Source organism: Tetrao urogallus, assembly GCF_951394365.1.
Source record: "Tetrao urogallus genome assembly, chromosome: 4".
NCBI classification, from domain to species: domain Eukaryota; kingdom Metazoa; phylum Chordata; class Aves; order Galliformes; family Phasianidae; genus Tetrao; species Tetrao urogallus.
The window spans coordinates 39886319-39908991 of record NC_136817.1 but is presented as its reverse complement, the minus strand read 5'-3'; the positions used below and the strand labels follow the sequence as shown (position 1 = coordinate 39908991).

General features: G+C 36.8%; 1 protein-coding gene across 1 annotated transcript in view; it reads right to left on the bottom strand.

Moving 5' to 3' along the window:
• RAP1GDS1 (Rap1 GTPase-GDP dissociation stimulator 1) overlaps window positions 1-22673 on the bottom strand; it is a gene marked incomplete at both ends in the record, with an annotated part of 59189 nt that overhangs the window by 6000 nt on the left and 30516 nt on the right. Inside the window, 10 exon segments of the mRNA XM_079534114.1 lie at window positions 1812-1951; window positions 2919-3044; window positions 4454-4588; window positions 4985-5116; window positions 5368-5511; window positions 8552-8677; window positions 11127-11255; window positions 14050-14116; window positions 18816-18829; window positions 18832-19047. Coding sequence (XP_079390240.1) covers window positions 1812-1951; window positions 2919-3044; window positions 4454-4588; window positions 4985-5116; window positions 5368-5511; window positions 8552-8677; window positions 11127-11255; window positions 14050-14116; window positions 18816-18829; window positions 18832-19047 — 1229 coding nt within the window.

Below are 22673 nucleotides of genomic sequence, written 5' to 3'. Positions count from 1 at the left end.
GATCACAACCTTGAAAACTGAAATACTTATAGATGATCACATTGAAGATACTTGAAGATCCTTGTGGCACAAGTCACAGCCTAATGGCTCAAGAATTTGTCAGTCAGAAAAAAGCATTTTTAAATTGTGTCATGTCTGCAAGTATGTAAGTATTTCTGTATTTTTACTTACTTGCAAGGATAGTTTTTCTCACTTGTGATTTTTCTGGTGGAACTCCGAAGTGGCTTTGAGACTTCTTGGAGTACTCTGTGAGCTGCTAATTTCTGTTTGACTTTGTGGGGAATTTTGGCTATCTGCCTTGACATCCAAATTTTAATAACTGTAGTTGAGCATTGCCTTCAAAATGGCAGTGCCAAGCAGGTAAGAGGTGATAAGTCAGATAAGTCAGGTTTGGGTACTCCTGCAACTTAACAAAGGGAGTATGTACCTGTGAGTTAGAATAGAAGTTCCTAAACCACTGCTGCCTTTCTCAATATTAGCCCAAGTACTATTAAATAAAAAATGATTTCAAATCTAATGTGTGCTATGGAACCAGTTATGTCCACAGTCCAAGCCTAGAGGGCAGTAAATGCATTAAAAAAAAAAAAAAACAACCACCTTCTCAGCTGTTTTATTCTACAGAAGAAGTTTCTCCTGTAAATACCTAAACCACGAAGAAATTCAACTGTGATAATTCTGTTAAGTGCCATCTTAATATCTATTTCAAGCCATTAATAGTGTCTCTGCATTTAGGATTAAATTCTGTTTTCTTGTAGGGAGTATTAATACCTTGCATCTGTGCCTTCTTACACCATCTACACATGGCATTTGTAAGTGATATAAAGGGAAGGTATAGAACTTGGGGTGGGAAAACTGGACATAAAATGGAGAGTGAGCTTTAAAAAGACACAGTAATCTAGAAATCAGTGAAAGTGTTTGTCTCAGTAAGTCCTATTGATTTGTTTTTGTAGAGACATTGCAGATTGTTTTTCACTTTGCAAACACCATGGACAAATGAAGAAGTCACTATTGGTCTGAGTTCTCCACATCGCGCTGCTTACTTTTAAGCTCAGTCATGATGCAACCTGGGTTTGTATCACCAAACTCAGCCAACGAAGTCAGAGCGTGGAGTAGATTGGTTCTAGGGGAGGTGCATGTGCTCCTAGGGCTCTGTTTCATCTAATGTTCCCCCTGAGCAAGGACTGAAGACTTGGATGTGCTTGGATCTGATAACTTAAGACCTTTTATGTATAAATTGATACACAGGTAATGGGTCAGACAAAACTCATTGGTCACAGTTTCTCTTAATGTCATACCTTGTACCACATACAGGCAAGCTTCTGATAGAATTCAGAGAAGAGGATCATTTCTAATGGTCCATTAAAATCTTAAAACTCTGAAATACCATGTGAAAAGAGCAGAGGGACAGCCTATTTCTGGATCTCAGTAATTTGATACATATCTATTTAGCAACATCATCATAACTGAATGCAATGACTCTTCATAAGTTATCATTAAGTAGAAAATATAGCACGCTGAATTTCTGCTGGATATAGAGCAAATTCTAACAGGTTGAGACTTAGCTGTATGCACTCTAACAGTGTTCCTTGACTGGCTTCTGTATTTTTTAACCCACATACTTCCAGTGAGTGTTTAAACCTGGTGCTTCAGTCGAACTGGCAGGTCCTGGAGGCTGAGAGGATATGAAATAGGAAATCAACCAACCTAACTCTCAACAAGACTTAGATACCAGAGGCTTTGGCTGCCAACAGCATGAAGTGCAGAGGTAACTCTTCGTTCTTACAAGCTGAACTTTTTCACCACTAACTTACTTTAGATTTGCTGTGTCGTATAAGTGCAGAAAGTAGTCTGTTTGATTCTCCCATCACACCTGCGTGATCCTTTGCTTCACACCACTCCACCAATCGTTCCACCAGTTTTGCATTTTTTCCCAGTTGTTCAGCTGCTTCTGCTACATATTTCCGGAGCCAACAACACAACAGAGAAGTTGTCATTTTTTAAGCAAGTGCTAGAAAAATAAGCTGAAAGTTACTTACTAGAAGGAGTTCAAGTAGAAATTTGCCAGCTTGTACTGTGTGAAAAATCTAGGTTGCATGGAAGCAATTAAAGCCAGTCAAAATGGAGACAAATATCAGTAATACTCAGACCCAGTTCCCAACTTTTTGTTTGAACATTATGCATTGACTAACAGCAAAGAAAATACAGGTAATGTCCCAATCCCAGTTAAACTAGTTAAAAAATTTAAAGGACCAGTGTCATCAATTAAATCTTGTAGATGATAGGTTGCATAAGTTTCTTCAATGAATTTCTACTCATAGAAATAGAATCGCTAATAGCTGTGGTAAACTACAATATTCTGAGCTTCCTTTTTATTTCCTTTTTTTCCCCAGGAATCTGCTGCACAAGGTTGAAAACATTTTGGTGATTTATTTCATTAATAACTTAACAGACATTAATTTCAAAAATACACATTCTAGGTACAGAATAAGCTGCAGAACTGAAAGGTGTTTGGTCATTTTGAAATTGCAATTTATCATTGAGCAAGTGCATTAGTATGTTCCAAGAAGCTCAGTACAGCTAGAAAATGCAGCAAGTGAACAGCAAAACTGGAGTGGTAGCTTACAACTCCCACACCTCAGTGCATTCTCACATTGTGACAGTGTAGGAGCGGTTTGAAATAAGAAAGTAAATAAGCATTTGACATCTATTCTGAGGGTCCCTGGTAGTCAGTTTGGGAGTTCTGGGTGGAAAAAAATCAACCCACATTTTTCTCTGCCTCTGTAGATGTATTTATTCCAAAACTTGAGGAATAAAATTAAACAAACAAAAACCCAATGCTTTTCTTGTGTAAGTTTTAGCAGTATATCACAGACTGAACCTAAGTGAATCACTTAACATAGAGAACACTTTATTTTTACCTTGTGCATCTATTAACATTCGTAATGTTCCCAGCAGCTTGAACTGAACAGGGGGCATCTCCGATCTGAGAAATTTCAATACTGCTTCTGCAACACCAGCTGATAGCATCTTAGCCTTATTTACAACTGCATGAATAAAGAACAGGAATGATCTCGAGAACATTTTTGGAAGATGCATTTTATTTCCAAGACAGTCTTGGTGCAGTTTTTCAGACAGTTTGAAAAATAGCTTGTGAACACAGACTTCAGGAACACGAGTGTGTGCTGACAATGCTGTGTTGAACAAAAATGTTGTGGTTGCTGAGACACACGTGCAAAATGAAGTGCCTAATCCCAGCATGCACTTATAACCTCTAGTGTTCACTGTAAACGTGGAAACCAGACTTCCCCACCACAGCTTAGGAAAGGAGTCCTCCACAAAATGAACCAAGCAGAAGCCCAGGCCAGTACTTACCTGCACCCCAAAATATGGGGAAACTTCTCTGAGTCCCAACAACACTTTTCTCTTTCATGTAGGGAAGGGAACTAAAGCATCCAATTAGCAGAGTGACCTCTTCCCACTTGTAATATTCGATGCAAGCAACACTGTGGCCTGCCCGAGCTCTCCTTCATCTTTTCCACTAGTCTAAGTTCTCTGCTTCCATGGAGCTCCCTGAAATCTATGTAAGGTGTAAACTTGATCCAATATCATAGTTAAAAAATGTTTATTTCTTTTCAGAGTAGCATTTAACAAGCAGTTCATCACTGGGGCCGTTTACTCCTTACTCATTTTTCTATATTGACGTTCATTAAGTCCTGTGTAGGTCTCTGGCTGACATTCCTGAGCACAGGCTACAGGGAAGCTTTCGAACTGATGCAAGCTAACAGAATTACCTAAGCAAGGTAAGCAAATGGTGTAGCACAAAAGCTGCATGGGTTTAATATGTATGCACAATCATTTTTAGAAAGTTACTGTTTGTCAAAACTGAAAATAGTAAAATAAGGTTAAATGGATGAAAGAATTATTTTGTGGCTTTGTATTAGAAAGCATACACAAGTACCGTAGGTTTGTTTGGGTTTTATGTGCACATACTCTGCCTCTTATGTTTGCATAATCAAAAGTCACAAATGAAGTTATTAAAAATGAAAAAATTAGCATTCAGTCCATTGCCTCCAAACAGTAACTAATAGAACAGACCGGCTATTCTAACAGCTCACCTCCAGCTCTACCTTCTGAATAGGCAAAGCTTTAGGAAGTTAGAGGGGGATGCAGTGTTTCAATATATTCCTCACTGTTGTCTGGTGGGGACCTTGGGCTGTGAAAGAGAACTCAAATGAAATAAAAGCAAACAAAAAGCAGCGCTCTGCCTTCCTGAAGCCTTGGCTCCCTGCCCTTTCCTTGGTGGGGGATGAGACTGTGGATTCAAAGTGTCAAAGGATGGCTGATAGATCTGTGATGTACTTAAAAATGCTACTTGCTATCATTGTGCAAAAGCTACAAAGGCGAGAGAGCAGAATTTCTCCTTGGATAGGTAGCAGTGCAAAGGGAGGCTTACCAGGAATAGCCAGGTTTCTGAGCGCGCTCAGAGCTGCATGTTGCACAGTTACGTTTCCATCCTCCACATGTCTGTCTAGCAGATCCATCAGCTTTTGAACTATGCCATTATCCACCATATGGATACAGTTTCCATCTGTGCAAGATGAGACAAGTCACTTGTGAATGAAAGATTTTGAATGCTTTTTAAGAACAGAAGTTTCAGTTCCCTGTTCCCTTCCAGATGTTGGAGTGCTTGACCACCACTGTCAATGGGATTTGTGATGCTCATGATAAATCTAGAACAGTGATAGAAGAACTGCAGAAGGCAGAAATTCCCTGCACATCTATTACAAATGTGAAATTTTTTAATAATTTTTTTTTAAAATAGATGTAATGCTTTTCAGGCTAGTGAAATATGAAATTACTGATGTTGCTATACAGTTTGCTACCAGCTTTAGCAGAGTGTACACCTTTTCTTTGTATCTGTACAGATGTAGCATGATAGAAGGGCACAGTTAAACACAAATAAGATACTATGGACTATTCTTACCATTTCTGGCAAAATTTGCAATAGCCAGTGCTCCTGCAAGTTGTAGCTGATGGCTGTTGGAAGGAATCCATGAAAGTACTCTCTGGAACACACTACCTTTTCCTCCTTCAAATAACTTTTGCATGGATTCATCTGGGATAAAAAGAAGACAGTCAGCAAGCCAAAGAAATGTTCAGGAAAATTATTTTCTTTATATTTGTCAAGCTCTACCACCTTTGCTGCAATCAGCCCAGTTCTGAATTCGATGACAAATGAAATCTAACGTAACCTACTAAATGTTAAATGCCAGCTCCTTTAGGTTATTTGAAAATTGTCTAATAAGTAGTAACAAATGACAGACATGTGTCTGCTGTTGCTTTGCAGAAGTGACACACTGTACTTACCTCCAAGCAGTAACAAAACCATAAGATCAGAAGCTGTTTTAAGCTCTGCAACATCATCCTCTTTGTCACTGTCGACAGTCTTCTGGACAATCTCAAGTAAGCACTCTACCAAGCCTGCTTCAACCAGCTGCAGTTTAATGACATCTGTGAAGTAGCACGTATAGGAGGAGTCAACATTATAATTTAAAATACACCCATTGTACCTACATGCAGGACAGCCAAAACTAGAAGCAATGTCAAGTATTTCACTGACAACTTGTGTAGCTAAAATCACACTTTTTTTTAAAATGTGCATTCTTAGGGTCTAACTTCCATCATAATTCAACTAGCAGGTGTGCACCCCCAGCTCTGGACTGCCCTTAGGCCACATTATCCACTGTGAAGCAGTGTGGAGCTGCTCTTCTCAAAAATGAGCATATTTCTTTGCAGAAATGATCTGGCATCTTGGTCCTCACACAGCACATTCATATGAGCCATGCTGTGCTTGGGCTCTCCAAAGAATTTGGACTGAGTTGCAGAACAAAGCTAGGAGTGCATCTTCTGTTTTGTGTACAGAAGAGCCACTGACTTCAGTGAGCTGTGCAAGTGTAAAATACAGATTTTCTAAAAATGACACTTCAGAGCAAGTAATGACACATTTTTTTCAATTGAGCCAAGACTTCGGTCACTTTTCCAAGGACTTCAGGAGTACAGAAAGGCCAAATCCAGCAGGCTGGGTTGGGAGAGAAATTTGTTGTGACCAAAAAAAAGCTGGAAACTGCTAAAGCAAGCTCATTCCTTAGTTACTAGAAACAAGGCTCAACAGAGAAGGTGATGAATGGGTTGTTTAGGTAGCAATATAGGGTTTGGAAGCAATAATTTTTATGTCTCTAGAACACAATATTTAATGCTTTTTTTTCCTGTGAGTTTAGAGCTGGATATCTCCTTCTTTATATACATGAATTCCCTTCCTGTTAAGTTAGAATGGCAAATCACCTGATGCTGTGCCACCTCTTTTTATTATGTGAAAGTGATACCATTAGTTTTGCATCCCGACTTCAGAGAACACAGTCTCGAAGGTCTGCAGAAATGTAAATAATAGCCGTTTGTATGGACATTTTCTGCATGAGATGGTGTAAGGAGCTTAGCTCAAGTTAAAATATTTTTAAAGACCAAAGCTGTGAAAGTAATTTTTTCATACAATTTACAAGCAACAGGTGGGTGAGGAAAAATGGCCCATCTCTCTGTTGAAGGATGTGCCTGATTCTGTCCATTTACTGCTGTTGCTCAACTTTGTGCCTGAGTGAAATTGTTTCTCCCAGAGCAGCTGACCTTCTCGTGGACTCTTTTACAGAGTGCAAAATATTCAACTGGGATATTTTTAAATAAGCACTTCTGTACTGAGGTACTTAAAAAAACAAACAAACAAAAAAACACCAGCAATCCAGTTATAAGATAACTGGGTGCTGTGACTTGAAGTAGAAGTTGCTACATCTGTGTCCTTAAAAAAGCAAAACAAAAATGGCTGAACAGTAACACCCCTCCACCACCCAAGCAAACAAACAAGACAACCCTCCTCAATTTACTCTGCCAATAGTTCAACTAGATGTTTTTGCATAATGGCTGGTTGTCAGTGATCTATAATCAAAAGCACCTAACAGCACTAGCACAGTGGTCTCATGATCATTTAGGTATGCCTTGGCTTCACAGTGGAAGAGTTCAGTTGAGTGCCTCACAGTGCAAGCAGCTGAGTTAGATTCAGCAACAGTAGACCTATCAAAGTTTACTGTGACTGTAAAACAGATAAAAATTAAGCATTTGAAATGAAATATGTTGGTGTCACAGAATGTTAGAGTAATTCTGTGTCAATCCTGTTTTACATATAACTTGCAATAAAAGACAAAGGACCTGCCAAAAATAGACATTATCACATCGTTAAATTGAAGTCAAAATGTGTCTTGATTTATACTGAGAAGAGTAGGATGAAACTTAAATCTTCTGAGTCTACAATTATCTTCTAAGAATTTATTCCATTTCAGCAAGTTCTAATGCTGAGGTGATGAAGATGTATAGAGCCATCAAATACTGTCCTATCTTTCATACCCTGATCTGCTTTCCAAATCAGCTCCACAGGTTAAATGATGTTTTGCTTTCCCTAAAGGGCAGATACAAGGTTATACAAACTGCTGTGAGTCTTTTCAGAGGAACGTGCTGGAGGGGTGGTCCTGCATGTGTCACTGTCATTCACTGCTCAAGCCAGACTATAAACTTCAGTCCCCTGAGGCTGATGATAATATATTTCATCAAACACCAAACTCAGTGTAAATGATTTTCCAATGAAAAGTAAGCAGAGAATGTCCTCTGATCTCTGCAATTAACATGTCCCTTGCAAAAATATTTCCATAGGAAATTAAGCTGTTGGGGGGAGGGGAGTTCTGAGATACCAGTAAATGATGTAGTGACTGATTTATTATGTATATATAATAATATCTATTATTTATTTTTATGTAATATTTAATACAATATATAATTCAAATATATAATATTTATATGTCAGTCACTACATCATTATATATATATTGTATTATAATATATAATATTATATATTGGTGCTGCAATGGACTATGAATGCTTCAGCCAATGGTTGTGCCTATTTTGTTGCTCCTTAGGACTTACAGAGTCGTGACAGCCTCTCATGAGCTTTCAGGGGGAAATGGAGCTCTCTGTATTTCACAGAGAAACCTGCTGGCTACTTCAGAGAAGTAACAATCAATAGTAAGCTCCACTGATTTTAAAATGCAACTTGTAAAGCAAATAGATCGTGCTCATAGGATAAGAATACAATGCTGAAGCGAGAGTAACAGTCCTAGAACAACTCTGATACTCACAGTGTTCTGTAGATAAATGCTGTAAATTCTTCTATAAGAAAGAAAGAAAATCTGCTTTTGATGTTTCCACTACAGGTAGGAGGAAATAAAATATACAGAATGAATCAGAGGTGGAATCAGTATCAGCAATTTGTAGGCCCCTGTCATGTGCTCAGACAGTTAAAATATTCACTTCAGCTGAAACTGTCATCACACAGATCAACCCTGAGGACTGCCAAACAGGGTTAGTCCCTGAGAGAGACAAACATATCCATTCCATTACTTTTTTTTTTTTTTGAATTAAAAATACTGTAAGATAAAAAAGATCAAATGCTCACCGTTTTCTGCAAGGGGAGCCAAAACTTCAAAGATCATCTCTTTTTTATCATGCTCTACTTGCTTCTTGAACAGTTTCACAAGCTCTTCAGCAATGTTTGTGTAGGCAAACTGCTCTTTGCTTGACTCTGCAAAGCAAAAGTTCCGTATCAAGTAAACAAACCAAATCAAAAGCTAGGATGATTTTTTTTTTCTCTTTCTACCAGGTTTACTCAGTGAGATGACTAATAGTGCACTTCACAGGCAAGAACAATAGACTCGTGTTTGTCACAAAAAGGAAAGAAATAGTCTAATGCTTTAAAGCAGATGTATTGCCTTCAATTGTGAATAAGGCTGTTCAAAAAGATCTATGTACATGATCAAGGCTGTTGGGGCTGTTTCTGCCCAAGAGAATGTAAAGGTAGCTATAGAAACAGTAACGTTACAAAAATAAAGATGGTATTTTATTATCCCCACCTTAAGAGGAAGATTAACAGATCATATACTGTATTTTCCCTAGGAGAGATAAGAGTCATACTAAAAGTTTTAGTGTTTACATGGTCTTGTGACAGTAACCTTTCCTTTAAAATCTGTGCATAGCTGTTGCAAGGCTGTTTCATACTGCACAGATAGCATAACATAGCTTTACAACTAGGCAAGGTGGCCACAAGGAGATTATTCATCGGATTGTGGTTTTTTATGTTGTGGATTCAATAGAAGCATCTGATTCTATTGCCTATATCTGATTCCTTCTAATTGGCAGTTTTACAAGGGATGCAGATGGTGGGAATGGTGTTCTGTCTTCTCCAGTTGCCACCTCCTGAGGGCCATCTGTAATTAAATCTTCCAGCACCTTTGCTAACGCTCTAGTGGATGGTTAGAGATTATTTTAATGTAGAATTGATCAAGGACTGGGAAAAAGCACAAACTGCAGACCTAGCCTCTTTTGTGCACATCCCATTGCTGCTTTTTCAATATATATGACTGCATTGCATATTCTAAATGGATTTTTGACCTTTCTGGTATTTGAAAAGCACCACCACTCTCTCAATGTGGGTTTTTTTGTTTTTTTTTTTTTTTTTTTTTCACTTTGACATAGTTTCATATAATGCTTCCCAAGGGATCTCTAGAATGCAGTTGTCACTTTTAAGTGATGAAAGATGACAACCTGACAATAAAATTCCCTGAAGTTACATGGCAAAAATAAAATATTACAGATGTAGTGTGATTGGCTAAGCTATTGCTTAAGGGAGATTTAGGTATTAAAAGCTGAATTAATTTCGTGTCAATCTTAAAGAACAAGCAGCTTTTCACTGTGCAGGAACAGGAAGGGAAGCAGCTGCTATAAGCTTCTTTCCCATGTTAGTTGTCCAGCTGGCCAGTGCTGACTGTTCCCAAAGAGGAAAAGAAAATGTAGTTTTCAGTACCACATTTAATATCTTTATGTTTTTTGTTGTGTTTTAGTAACAGTGGAATTTCAAGCAAAGATTGTATTACTTTTTTTTACTGTACAGACAGGATATGTTAGTGCTTGAACAGATCACACATCTTCAAGACATTTCTTAAGTGCTAATGATGAATCTTTCTGTTGTTTTATTCTATTCTATTCAAACTTGCCTTCTATGTATAAAGGCATTATGTGTGTGACCAGACTAGATGAGTACATAATATTCTCTCTGGCCTTCAAAACTATGAATGGAGGACAGTTTGAATAATTTCAGGCCTTCAAATAATTCTAACTCACAGATATCTTTTTCATATTCTGAACCACAGGATGTCCTTAGAAATGCAGGATGATAATCCCAGCTGCTATATTATACTCTAGAGTAAATGCTCTATAGAGTATAAGTATATAATATAGAGATATAGAGTAAATATATATAGAGTAAATATTACTCTAGAGTAAATAAAGAAATGAATAAATAGGACTAAAATTTTACCAAAAAGGTTGGTAAAAGATCAACACCAATGTAAAACAAAAGTGATAAAACACAGGCCCTAACAACCTGTTGATTTACACCTTGTTGAATCCCAATAAAAACCTATTGGATCTAAATATCATCACAAACTTCAAATTAAATGAAGTAGTACACAAACTTGTTAAAAACCACAATCTCTGTCATGGCGTGTACACGCAAGTATGTAGTCTAGCACATGTTAAAACTCGGCACCTAAAAGAATATTGCACAAACAGACTTATGAACTGTGCTTGTTTCAGTTTCACTCAGTGAATTCCATGGGCAAATTTAATCCTGATAGAACTCTGTGGAGCTGCACCAGGATATATTATTTATATTATTAATAAATAATTCACTATAAATAGCAGTGTTCAGGAAATACTGTTCAGATGATTTAGAATGTGCCTAGTTGCATTGAAGAACGTTAGCGTGAAACAGAAAGTATACTAAGTACCCAAATAAATCTGAGTTATTGAAGGAAAAAGAGACAACTATGGATTTCAGAGATAAGAAGCAGAAATTGCTTGCTTTAAATTTTGAATGTACCAGTAGGAATGCACTGAGACAAGACTTCTGTTAATCTTAAGAATGAACTTGAAGAAAACTAGAACTAAGTTTGAGATGAATGTTGCGGACTTACCAAGTTCTGCTAAATTGCCAAAAGCAACAAGGCACATCTCTGTCAGAGCTGCATTTTGGCAATGAATACCCAACAATTTCACTAATGTAGGAATAACACCCATATTGATAAGCTGTGATTGCAGGGTATCTATGTAAAAAGAAAGCACAACGAAGAGTTAGTATTTGTGTCTGTAGTACTGTTATTTACATCAGAACAACATTTTTCACGCAAAGTAACTCCTAGGCTAAGCAGTATTAAAATGGCTGTCTCCTCTGCTATTCTACACTAGGATTTGGTCCAGGCATGGGATATGGACTCAGACTTCCCTTTTCCCCTGGCGATGGGATATATTCCTGTAATTGTTCCCTCCTGCTCTGGTGGTAAGGTAAGTTAATTATGCAGCTACTGGTGGCTCCTAATGTGGTTGGGTTTGAGTCTTAGTTGACTGAGACTAGCTGAGTAAAATAAAACAAAACTACGTCAGTGAGAAACTTATTTATCTGAGAGCATGGTTCTATAAACTGTTTTGCCTTAAAGATAAAAACTGGAAAATTAAAAGTAGAATGAATATAAACTGGCACTGAAATAAACATGAGAAGTTTTATAAACATAGGAAGTCACAATGTAGATTATGAGGAGCTTGAGAAAAAAGAAAGTTTAATAAAGACAAAAAATGGAAGGTTTAAGAAAAGTCCTTAGAAGCCATTCTGATAATTTCTTGCATAGGATGGTAGTTTATAGTATTTACAAGTAGGAAAGTTATTGCTCCTAGATGTCTGCAAATAGAAAGATGCTTTGATGGTTAGGCAGAAATGTGATTGTTTTAAAGGATTATTTATAACCATATTTATCTTGAACATTACCTATAACACAGCAAAGAAGAAAAACATTGTTTCACAGTTGATTAATGAAGCAGACGTGAACAAACCAGATATTTAGTAGATTTCTTAAGTATCTTTTTTCCTCTATTTCTAGGCACTTCAACTACATTTTAATGTTATACACTCAAAAGACAACGATCCAAAGCCTAGTGAATTCAGCAGAATTCTATTTCTTCATTTAACTTTGGATCAAGCCCTACAGGGGAGTTGGTTTTTTTTGTTTTGTTTTGTTTTGTTTTTTGTTTTTTTGTTTTTTTCCTGAGCAGCTGAAATCAATTAGAAGTTTTATTTCTGTGGAATCAGAGCCACAGAAACTTCAGATTTTTATAGGAAGATAAAAACATCTTATAGCTGAAGTCTAGCAGATTTAGTATCATCTCACGTGCTTGGAAACCTCTTTATCTTCCAGATTCTGCCATGTGTGTTTTGAAATTTTCATTAATAAAAATTACAAAAAGATTCTGGAATGTTTATTTATATTTGGTATAAGACACTCTTTGGATAACAATAAATTTGATATACTAAATAATTTCATGTTGCAGTTATTACAGGTTATTGGGGATGAACGGGATTCTTATGTCTTGATGTCTTTAATAAAACTCTATTTTTGACCAGTAACTGAATTTCCCTTTTTTTTTTTTTTTTTTTTTTAGGGGGTGGATGTTACCTCTTCCAAAGATTCATAATCTTTAGATAAATATATGAGAACACCATCTGAGACATCAAAGAGCTGTTGAAGTTGTCAAATTTCAGGTAAGTACAGATTGCACTAGCGCATGCATTGAATGCCATTTTACCTCCAGCAGATGTGTGAGTCACTACAACGCCTCCTGTTTCATTCCAAACTGACTGTAAAAAATCTAACTCTGAATCAAAAAAACTGAGAGGGGGAACTGGAATGGTTCAATGGAGAAAATGTTTGTGTAGGAGAACTGAAGTTACTGGTAAATAATCTGTTTTTCTCCTTGATTTTTGACTGTCCCTTGCAGGTGCTTAACAATTGTGAAGGAAAAATGGTAGTCATGGACAGCAGGAAAACAAAGACACAAAGGACAAATGCATAGAAAATTATGTGAAAAGAAGTTGCTTCATTACTAGACTATGCTTCTATCTCTTTGAGTAACCTCTATGGGCTTCATTTAGCAAAGCGTTCTGACATCAGAAACATAAACTCTGTACTGTGAGTAGTGTTTTGTTTTGTTTTTTCAACACAATAGATAGAAAAAGTCTAAGGGGCAAAAAACAAATGAGGAAGAGGGAAATCATATCCATCCTTAAAAGGAAAAAGGAATCTTAAGAGCCAAATGGAAGAATATAGTTTAAGAGAGCATGGAGCGCATTAGTTTAAAGGACTCCATAATTCCTAAAGAGGAATAAAGGAAAAAGAAAATACACCATCAAGGAATAATTGTACTAGGTCAAAACTCACATATTGTATCTGATTCCATGCCAGCTTTTTTCCCTGGTGGAAGAATAGCATCTGAGGACTAGCCTACAGTGTAGAAAAGCGTGAACAGGAATTGCCAAAAAGGGAAAATCTGGGCTTAATATTGACGTCTTACCACAGTAAGCAGAAGGATATACTTTTTCCTCACAAAGACACGACAACCTCATGAGTCACAGAGCCACATGGGAGGCAAAACCTGGAATAACTGCATAACCTCAGCCCTTCACTGCATGAAGTGCTAGGGCCTTATTAGAGCAGGAGGCAACCTCAGGGGAAACATGCATCTGTCCTACAAGCAGCTCTCTGATGTAGGGCTGAACCAAAGCTCAAGGCCAGGCAACATCACGTCTCAGGATGAAACAGCATTTCTATCAGCTTCCTAAGCAGAGCTGGATGCATGCTAAACAGGAAGCATGAAAACTTGAATGCCTCTTCAGAATTTGACTTAAAGTCAGAAAAAAAAACTCTCTCATTATACTGCTATCAAATATTGCACTGGAAAAATGCCTGTGTTCTCTCGGGGCTGAAAAGCACTGATAGTGATGCTGCACAGATGCATATACAGGTAGATAAAAGGCAATCAATACATGCGCCAGCACAAATAGTTACCTACCTAAAACTTGAATTTCAATGGCTCCGTGTCCTTCGGTGACACACATGGAAACTCCAAAGAGTAAGATCTGAGGAGAATATCCCAAATTGAGAACTTTACTGGGGGCATTTGAATTCAAAATGCTGATTAAGGCTACTGCTTGATGTTGGACAAAATTTCAGAAAACATCCAGTCATCATGTTTCATTACAAAGTGTTTATATCACTAAAGGAAAATCTGTTTTCTACAAATAGGTGGCATAAGTTAATAACCTATAAAAGTAATTATATAGTAAATTATATCACTATCTTTAAAAAAGTTAATCTGCTTTTACATGCTTTAGGTTTCTTTGCATTTAAAGTATATTTAGATTTTGAAAGCACACTATACAGCAGTGATGAAATGAAACGAAAACTATGGCAAGCATGAAGATTAGCAAAGTTAAGTCTTAGAAGGAAGCATTGCTGAAATATTGCTATTAGATCATAATCATGGAACAGTAAGTCTTCCTTTCATTCTTTTCATTCTTTGTGTATTGACATAGATTCTGCAGACAGTAAACAATGCAAGACAGTCCCCAGTCTTTATTTCAGTCACTGTGAGTTTTGTGATCATAGGAAAAGGTTGGCAGATTTATGGCTTAACATCATCACTTTACATTTTAAAAAGGCACTGAATGAAATAGACAACCTTGACAGACTGAATTTTAATATGAAATGAAATGAGAAAGTAGTCTATAAACAGAATTATTTTTTCTCTGTTGTTTCACACATGCATACTGTATTCAGTTGATTTTTGATCTATAATTTGATGACCTAAGAATCCAATTGACCTAATTCTCAATCACGTCTACATTTCTTTGGAAGTATTTTCATGGTCTGTTTTGCAAATCTCGTGAGACAGTTAGCTACTTTACAGACTAATCCCATTAACTTGTAACTAGTCTTAGCCTACAGGATTATGATAACTGCTGAATAACCATTTGTCACTAACTCTTTTATGTGGCTGTTTGCATATGATTATTAGTTGCTAGTTTTTCACTCTTTATCCAAGCCTGCTTTGCCTCTTGCTGTTAAGCAGATCCATAGCTATACAGAGACTATATGTAACAATATGTCTTCAGAATGGGAGAAGCACAACGCTATGCTGAACGCATAAAGGTGCCAAAACAGCTGTTGCATGTCTTGACAAAGAAAGAACTGTTACAGGCTTTGGCCAAGACTTACTTAACAGAATTACAGCATGAGGAAAACCATTCACAGATGTGTGGCACACTTGTCCCATTCCTAGCTATGCCTGCAACTCTGCCTTTTGAGAATTGATAATGGAAAGCAGGGATGAGAAATTTGCATCTGACTGAATTCCAGTAGTAAAACAGAATTATAGCTGAGAGGGGGTTGAGATAATGTATACGGAAGACAAAGGGATGTATCCCATCAAAAAATCCCTGTTTTCTAGCAATGCAATTAAAAATCAACACTTTTTTTTTTTTTTTTAAAAAAAAAAAAAAAGCTTAGAAGTGCAAGAGATGCCAAAGCCAAGTTTGTTCTGTTAACATTGTAGCACCTAATGAAATGGTAAGCTACTATGGAAGCAAAGGAAAGAAGTGAGAGACATCAGGCAAAAATAATTTTAGAACATGAGCAGATAGCACAAGAACCTTATGAAGAGAATCTGAGTTTTAAAGCTTAGACAACAACATTATGAATGAAGCTACAATTGCAGAACCAGCACAAGGTATAAGAATGCTAGATTAATTTGCTCTGTTTAGGAAAATAAAATATTACTCATAGCTGCTCTTTAGTTGCCATTTTTGTAAAATTCATGTGTGGTAAACGCCCTATGCTAATTAAAAAATGTGAAGCACTTAAGAATGAATCTTTAACGTCAAAAAAATAAGATAGCTAATTGCTATTAAAAATAGTGCAGTCGCTATTGTAAAAAGAAGGCAATTAGTATACTGTGAACAGTGAGATGTTTAGAATCAAATAAACAATTTATATGCTCCTTGCTCATAAATTGCTAAGGATTGGAAAATATTAGGGTGTTTCACAGATAATTACATGCAACTAAACCAAATGCACTGTAATCATCCTTATCTGGATAGCTAGTGCAACTTCAGAGAGCGTGAGTCATTAGAGGAGGTAAGGAAATCTTCAAAGTCCCCACCTGTAACTTGGTAACATAGCATGCTGAGCAGGAAAAGATTACAGAAACAGTAAAAACAGAAAGTGCTGTTTCAAAGACTGAAACACTTTTCTCACGCTTCCAATATTTTTTTTTTTTTGGCCAATTTGTTTCCATAACTACGAGTACAGCAATCTAAGACCCTAGGACAAAATCCCATATTCTCATTCTACAGTACAATTAGTGCAGTGTTTGTCTTCTTTGGAAGTAACACAGGATTGAGCTTTTGCAAGTAAATTGTGAAAACAGCACCAGCTAATCTGTGAGTACAGTTCTCTGTCAGGGCAACCTGAGTTTTTCATCTTTAACAAATCAGTGAAAAATTGCACTTACTCAGCATATTATCCAACTGATGCTGCAATACATGGAAGTAAGTGGTTTTCTTGGGCTCCTATTTGACATTTGTCTTGAAAATTTAACATGGTTGGCAGATAGTATTTTTATAGCAGTTCACAACAGTTGTGCAGCTGTATTTGTGGCTCCTAAAACAAATCTGGAAAGCAGGCCAACCACCTGTCTCTCCATACACATACTGCACGTACAGTCACTGAGTTTTCTTCCTAAAATTGTATCTTATAATTATTTTTTTTTCCTTGGCAGATTATTCAGGGTTGATTTTAGTGTTTGCCACAGCTCGGGGGCAGATTCACCGATTACAGTGGAGCTACAGAACATGAGTCTTACATGACATAGCAATGGGTCCCTATGGAAAGCCCTTAAAGAGACACCAGGTATGTGGGGTGAAGGTGAGGGTTGGTAAGCCTCCAGCATTCCTCCTTGATGTGGTGTTAGCACAGAGTGGAGATCTGCACCCAGATCTAGGAGCTGGGAGTATTTCATGTTTCTGACCCGCTTCAGTGGCTCCTCTGACCGTTGCATCAGTTTGTTAGTTGATGTGAAATGAAAGATGTCTTCTAGCAGAGCAGAGAACAGCTAGTGAATCCTCCTAGTTGTCACTGAACTACACAACTGCTTTATAGATTCCATGAGAATAAGCCAGCTTACTAGATGGGATGAGTCATTCACTCCATCTTTAAAACAGTCAAACTGTTGTTGCAGAGATTTGTCTCCTGATTAGTTTACCTATGGAAGACTTGCTAAGAACTTGGGTCTCTGAAGCAAAACTGTTGCAGTATCTCTGCACAGCACTTTGGAACTGGTCTGTCTTGAACTACAAAATATACTGGAAGCTTGCCAGTCTTAATGCAGAGAATCATGGAAGCTCATAGCTTTACATGGAAGCTTTTTCTTATGAAAATATATTTGCTCTACGTGTTTAAACAAATAAAGAAAATAATGGAGTTAACACTATAAAATTTGGAGATGTATGACACACAGACATCAAGAAAAACAGTTCCTGAAGACTATGAAATAAAGGAGCTAGACAGTTGTTATTTGCTGAATAAGGCAGAAGTACTATAAAGAAGTATTCTTCAATATTACTAGGAAAAGAGGATAGAAAAATAATGCAAGAACAAGAGAAAGACATGAGACACATACAACGATGGCATTTGGAGGTGGAAAGATCTGAGATAAGACAAGAGCTGAGAGATCTGGAGAGATGGTGCAGAAAATGTGTGAGAAAAAAACTATACCAGAAGAGATGATAAAGTAGATTAAAAATTTATACAATAAAGGTCAAAAAATTAAGCCTAAGGACCTTCCTGAAAAGCAGAAGAGTTGGGGACACAGGTTTGGGAAGTGAGTCACAGGAAGTGCTAAGTTACAATGGTAAAGAAACAGGGAATTGCTAATAAAGAAGCTATTTTTTCATCAGACAAAGCACTACAAATCAGGAGATGAGCATGATTGAAGAAACAGTGTGATTAGCTATCTACATTTGCAATCCGTGCCATTACAAGTCAGGAGAACAGCCTCTATTTAGCTTTCCTCACTTCTCCCCATTTTCTTAAAAATTCCCATTTAGAAAAACTCAGAAGTGAGTGATTGCTACAAAATTTGCCTTGGCATTATTACCACACTTGCATGCAGAAGCAAACTAGGTACTAAAATACCAGGACGTTTGTACAGCTAATGTTGGACACTGCTTTCCATGCCTCAGTGGTCTAGGATTTTTAACTTTAGCTACTATCTTGTTTTGTTGTCCCAGCCCTAAACACTTCCACTTAGTGTGAAGGCACAGACTGGCAGGCACAGATTAGTGCTGGATATACACATAAATTATTCCCCATATGTAACACAGGTAACATGTGGTTTTGCATACATTTCTCAAGGAGAAAATGGTTAAGAAAAACCTGTATATTTAATCCAGATTATCAACAAAACAATACTGTGTGCCTGAGAAAAACCAATATTATAGTGCCATTTGATATTAAATGAAAAAGAGGATGCAATGTAGCCTAGTTTACTTCTGCAAATCTGTTTCTTCCTCAGGTGTATGATGCATCTATATGTATTGCTTTTAGATACAAGTAAATTCCAGATGGTGATTTTAAAACTTTATACTATTAGGAATTGCCTCAGGAAGACATCAAGTATTTCTTGGAATGTAATTGTACTGAAACAGAAAATTGCATATGTAAATCGAGGTGGTTATCTTTTAAAATAATTTAGAGTTGGTTTCTACAACATAAACCTACAGTTGGCTTTAATGTTTATCTTTTTTTGGTTTTGGATGGGGTTGTTCTCCTGGTAGACATAAAGCAAGTTTTTCGTGTTGTTTACCATTCTCATTGCTATAGTTCATCAGCATGCCACAAAAGACAGTCAAGAGCTTCTCACTGGCTGGATCTGTTTTACTGCACAGCGACCTTATAAGGTCTACTACAATATGTGCACCACCTGCATGGTCAACTGCGTTCCTGCCCTCATCTGTAAAACAAAGAGTTACATTAAAAATAAATGAAACCAAAACCCACCACAGAACCCCGAACATCACAGTAATCATACAAAGCCAACTTTTTAAACAGTGAAGTCATTTCTTCAGTGTTGTCAAATTCCTCTATAAAGACTCTTGAAGGCCAGCTTTTAGTGCAACAGAGCTGGGAAAGTGAGAACACCTACAACAAAATGGATTAACCACTTGGCGCTAATACCTTTGTACAGATGTTTAGTTTGATGCAGAGGCCCTGAAGCTGAAAAATAATCTTCAGATGATGCATTGGATTTTGCCAGAGGAAGGTTCTGAGCATTTACAAAATAAAGTGCACGTATCCTGAAGGCTTTGTGGACAAGCCAAAAGACTCCTACTGCTATGTGGATTGAGAAATTGAAATAAAGAACAACCTGCTCCCTTGAGCAAGGGGATATGGGAAAGAAATGGAAAAGCAAATCAGAGGTACCAACTTCCAGTAACCAACTCACTGGCACACAGCGTGTTCTTCATATTTCCATACCTGGAATTTAATACCACTATCAGATTGTTTTTGTATGGCTGAAAGAAAATTCATTCTCATCTGCAATATACTACAGTGTTCTGAAGTTTCATAAATAACACACCATAGTCTTTGTATGGAACTCTCTGTATAACAAATCCACTTCGATGTATCAGTGTATGAATAAAAGAAAAATTGTCCTTTATTACAGTAACCAACTATACTGCTTCCTTTCCCAGCAGGCAGTAGACAACAATCAATAACCTTAATTGCATGGCTACTAAAAGCAGAGATTTCCTAGTGAGTTACAATCGGAATCAACTGGAAAATCTGGATGAAAACTTACACTGCTCCTCAGTCCTCTAATTCTTAATGGTCCAACAGCAGATCTCATCTTTCCTTTGCTATTCTGCACTCTTAACATCACTCTTCTATCCCCATAATGGAGATGCTTGGAGGTTTAGCTATTAAGTTTTCCCAATTCTGTAACATGTGCAGCATGAATACCAAGGTTGTTCTCATTTATAATATGATCTTCCACTAAAAATTGGTCCAGAGCTCTTCAAAAAGTTTCTAAATCTTCCAGTTGTTGTTAATAGCATTTAAAAGGGGCATATTGCATTAGAATGTAAGGGGTATAAGAGGAACAGTGTATTAATTTTACAGAAAAATATATAATTAATATATATCTAAATAAAGGGTTATAACTATAGTTTTATATATATATATATAATTATATATATAATATATATATAATATATATATAATATATATATTTATATATACAGAGAATGCTCTCTGTATAAAGTATACAGTATAGCATCTATATATAGCTATATATATATATATATATATGAACTCTTCTACAGTTATAACCATTTGTATGTATAAAGGAGGGTATATATATATAGAGAGAGAGATATATAGATATAGGGACTTCAGATGATGTACTGAGTGGAGCTGGAGTGGGAAGAGAAATTCTTGGTGGATCTAAACTGTATAGTTTATTACCACAGTAGTAAGTGTTTTGCAGAGTATCCATGAAATTGGACACGTAGCAGAGGAAAAAAGTCGTTGACTGTTTCCATTCCTGACCTGATCAGGACGCTAGGGAACTGTGATTTGCTCCAGGTATGTATAGTTCATTTTGAAAAATTAGAAGCTAGAATCTGTTTAAAGTCAAATCTATTTAAATTCAAGATAATAAGGTCTGTCAAGGATGGTGTATGAAAAATAGAGAAATACAAAAGCAGTAAACCTCTCACATCCCTGATGCATTGACTGACATGGGCGTAATGCTGAAATGAAATACAATTCTACATCATAATATAGTATGGCAGTGTAGTTATTCAAATTAGGTGCTTAAGTTTATCAAATCAGCAGAGAAAAGAAAAACTTAAAAAATATTCCAGCATACTGTTTTATGTATCTTCTGGAATTTTTTTGATTGCAGATTTAATATATGATTTTGTATATAACTCACCTTTTTTGTGAGTCAAAACTGGTGTGCAAAACAGAATTGAATTGCTGATTCTGCATCAAATAGACCGACTGTGGTATTCAAGTTACTATAATACAATTAAAACCATCAAAGTAAAACCATGATAAAATTGAGCTTGTGATAAAAATCAGTTGTCAAACTAGTTACGTGTCTTGGTATGGAACTGCACATAAAATACTTTGGCAAAGGTATAGTCTGGTGAGTTTAGATGCAAAAATTAAGAAAAAAAGGGGAAAAAAGAAAAAGAAAAAGACCATAAACCAACAAAAAAACAGTTATAAGCCAAGTTCCTTACCTGGATAGAATTTGACATAACTCCACTGAAAGTTATCGTGTGATAATACCTTAGAACAAATGAAGATCTGAACATCCTTCTAGTTCTGTTTTCTTTCTGGTTTGTCAGAGAAGTTATATATCAAAACCAGCTATATCTATATCTTTCAGTACGTGGTAGTCTCTCACTTCAATGTAGTGTGATACATTTTTTTTTATCCTCACCATGTTTTTATTATGTAGATAGATAATTAGCTTTCATGGTACCAACAGCAAAACTAAGGCAGAAAGATATAGCAACAAATCTCACTCTGAGAAATAAGATATATATAGCATACTCAAAATGTATGGTAAAATGCACTGCAGGATCACCTCCCCAGGTAGGTGGCTGGATCTAAGTGCCAGCTTCGGTAGACTGAAGTAGAAAATGTGCCTTAATTGAGTTTGTTGCTGTATCTCTTTTGTTGCCGCATCTCTTTCCCATGCTAGGCTCATCTTGTATAGCTGCTTTTCTGCCCAAAGCAGCTTGGTGAAGAGCAGACCTGCGCTGGTGCTGTAATTACAAACTCCTGGTGCTGCCTCCTTATGTCTCAGAGGTTTAACGCAGCTCATTAGCGGAGGGCCACAAAGAACTCCATACCAGGTGTAGGAGGAAAACTCAGAAGGTCCTGACTACTCACTTCAAGCTCAGGCTATGACAGTCAGTTGCATCCCCAAGCAAAAAGCATATTTCTGACTCAGAGTACTCCATGTGCTTATTATGGCCTCACTTCTTCCTGCTTTGTCTCTAAGAAACAGATTTTGCACACAAGAATACCAAACTCCAAATCATTTACAGTCCAAACAAGACCACAGCATGCTGCTGTGTCTTGTTCTCAGTCCAACTATTACCTTGTAGTTCAGCAGCTCTATGAACTCCCACTCTCAAAATGCTTCCAGCCTCCCAGAAGCGGTGTTCAAGTTTATTCCTGTGACCTTTTTAAATAAACATTTGCTGTTCCTATGAGACCAACGGTTGAACAGTTTAATGAGCATTCACAGTTCTACTTTAAAATGTTTCAGTAGAGCTCACAAAGGGCAATGATGTTGCATTATTACTTTTTTTTAGTAAACATGATACTGTTCAAAGATGCCAAAATGACAACAACCCAAGAGAGCAGAGAGATGGTTTTCTTCCTACAATGAAATGTATAGTGAGATTTATTATAGAACAAGTCGCTATTTCCCCAATGTCCTTTAGTCCAACACAACTATCTCTAAGAATGACTAGAGTCTCTTTTTCTATCCTTAATTACTCTCAGGGGTTTTATGCAGAACTGGGTTTTAATATGGACTATCAAATTACTGTG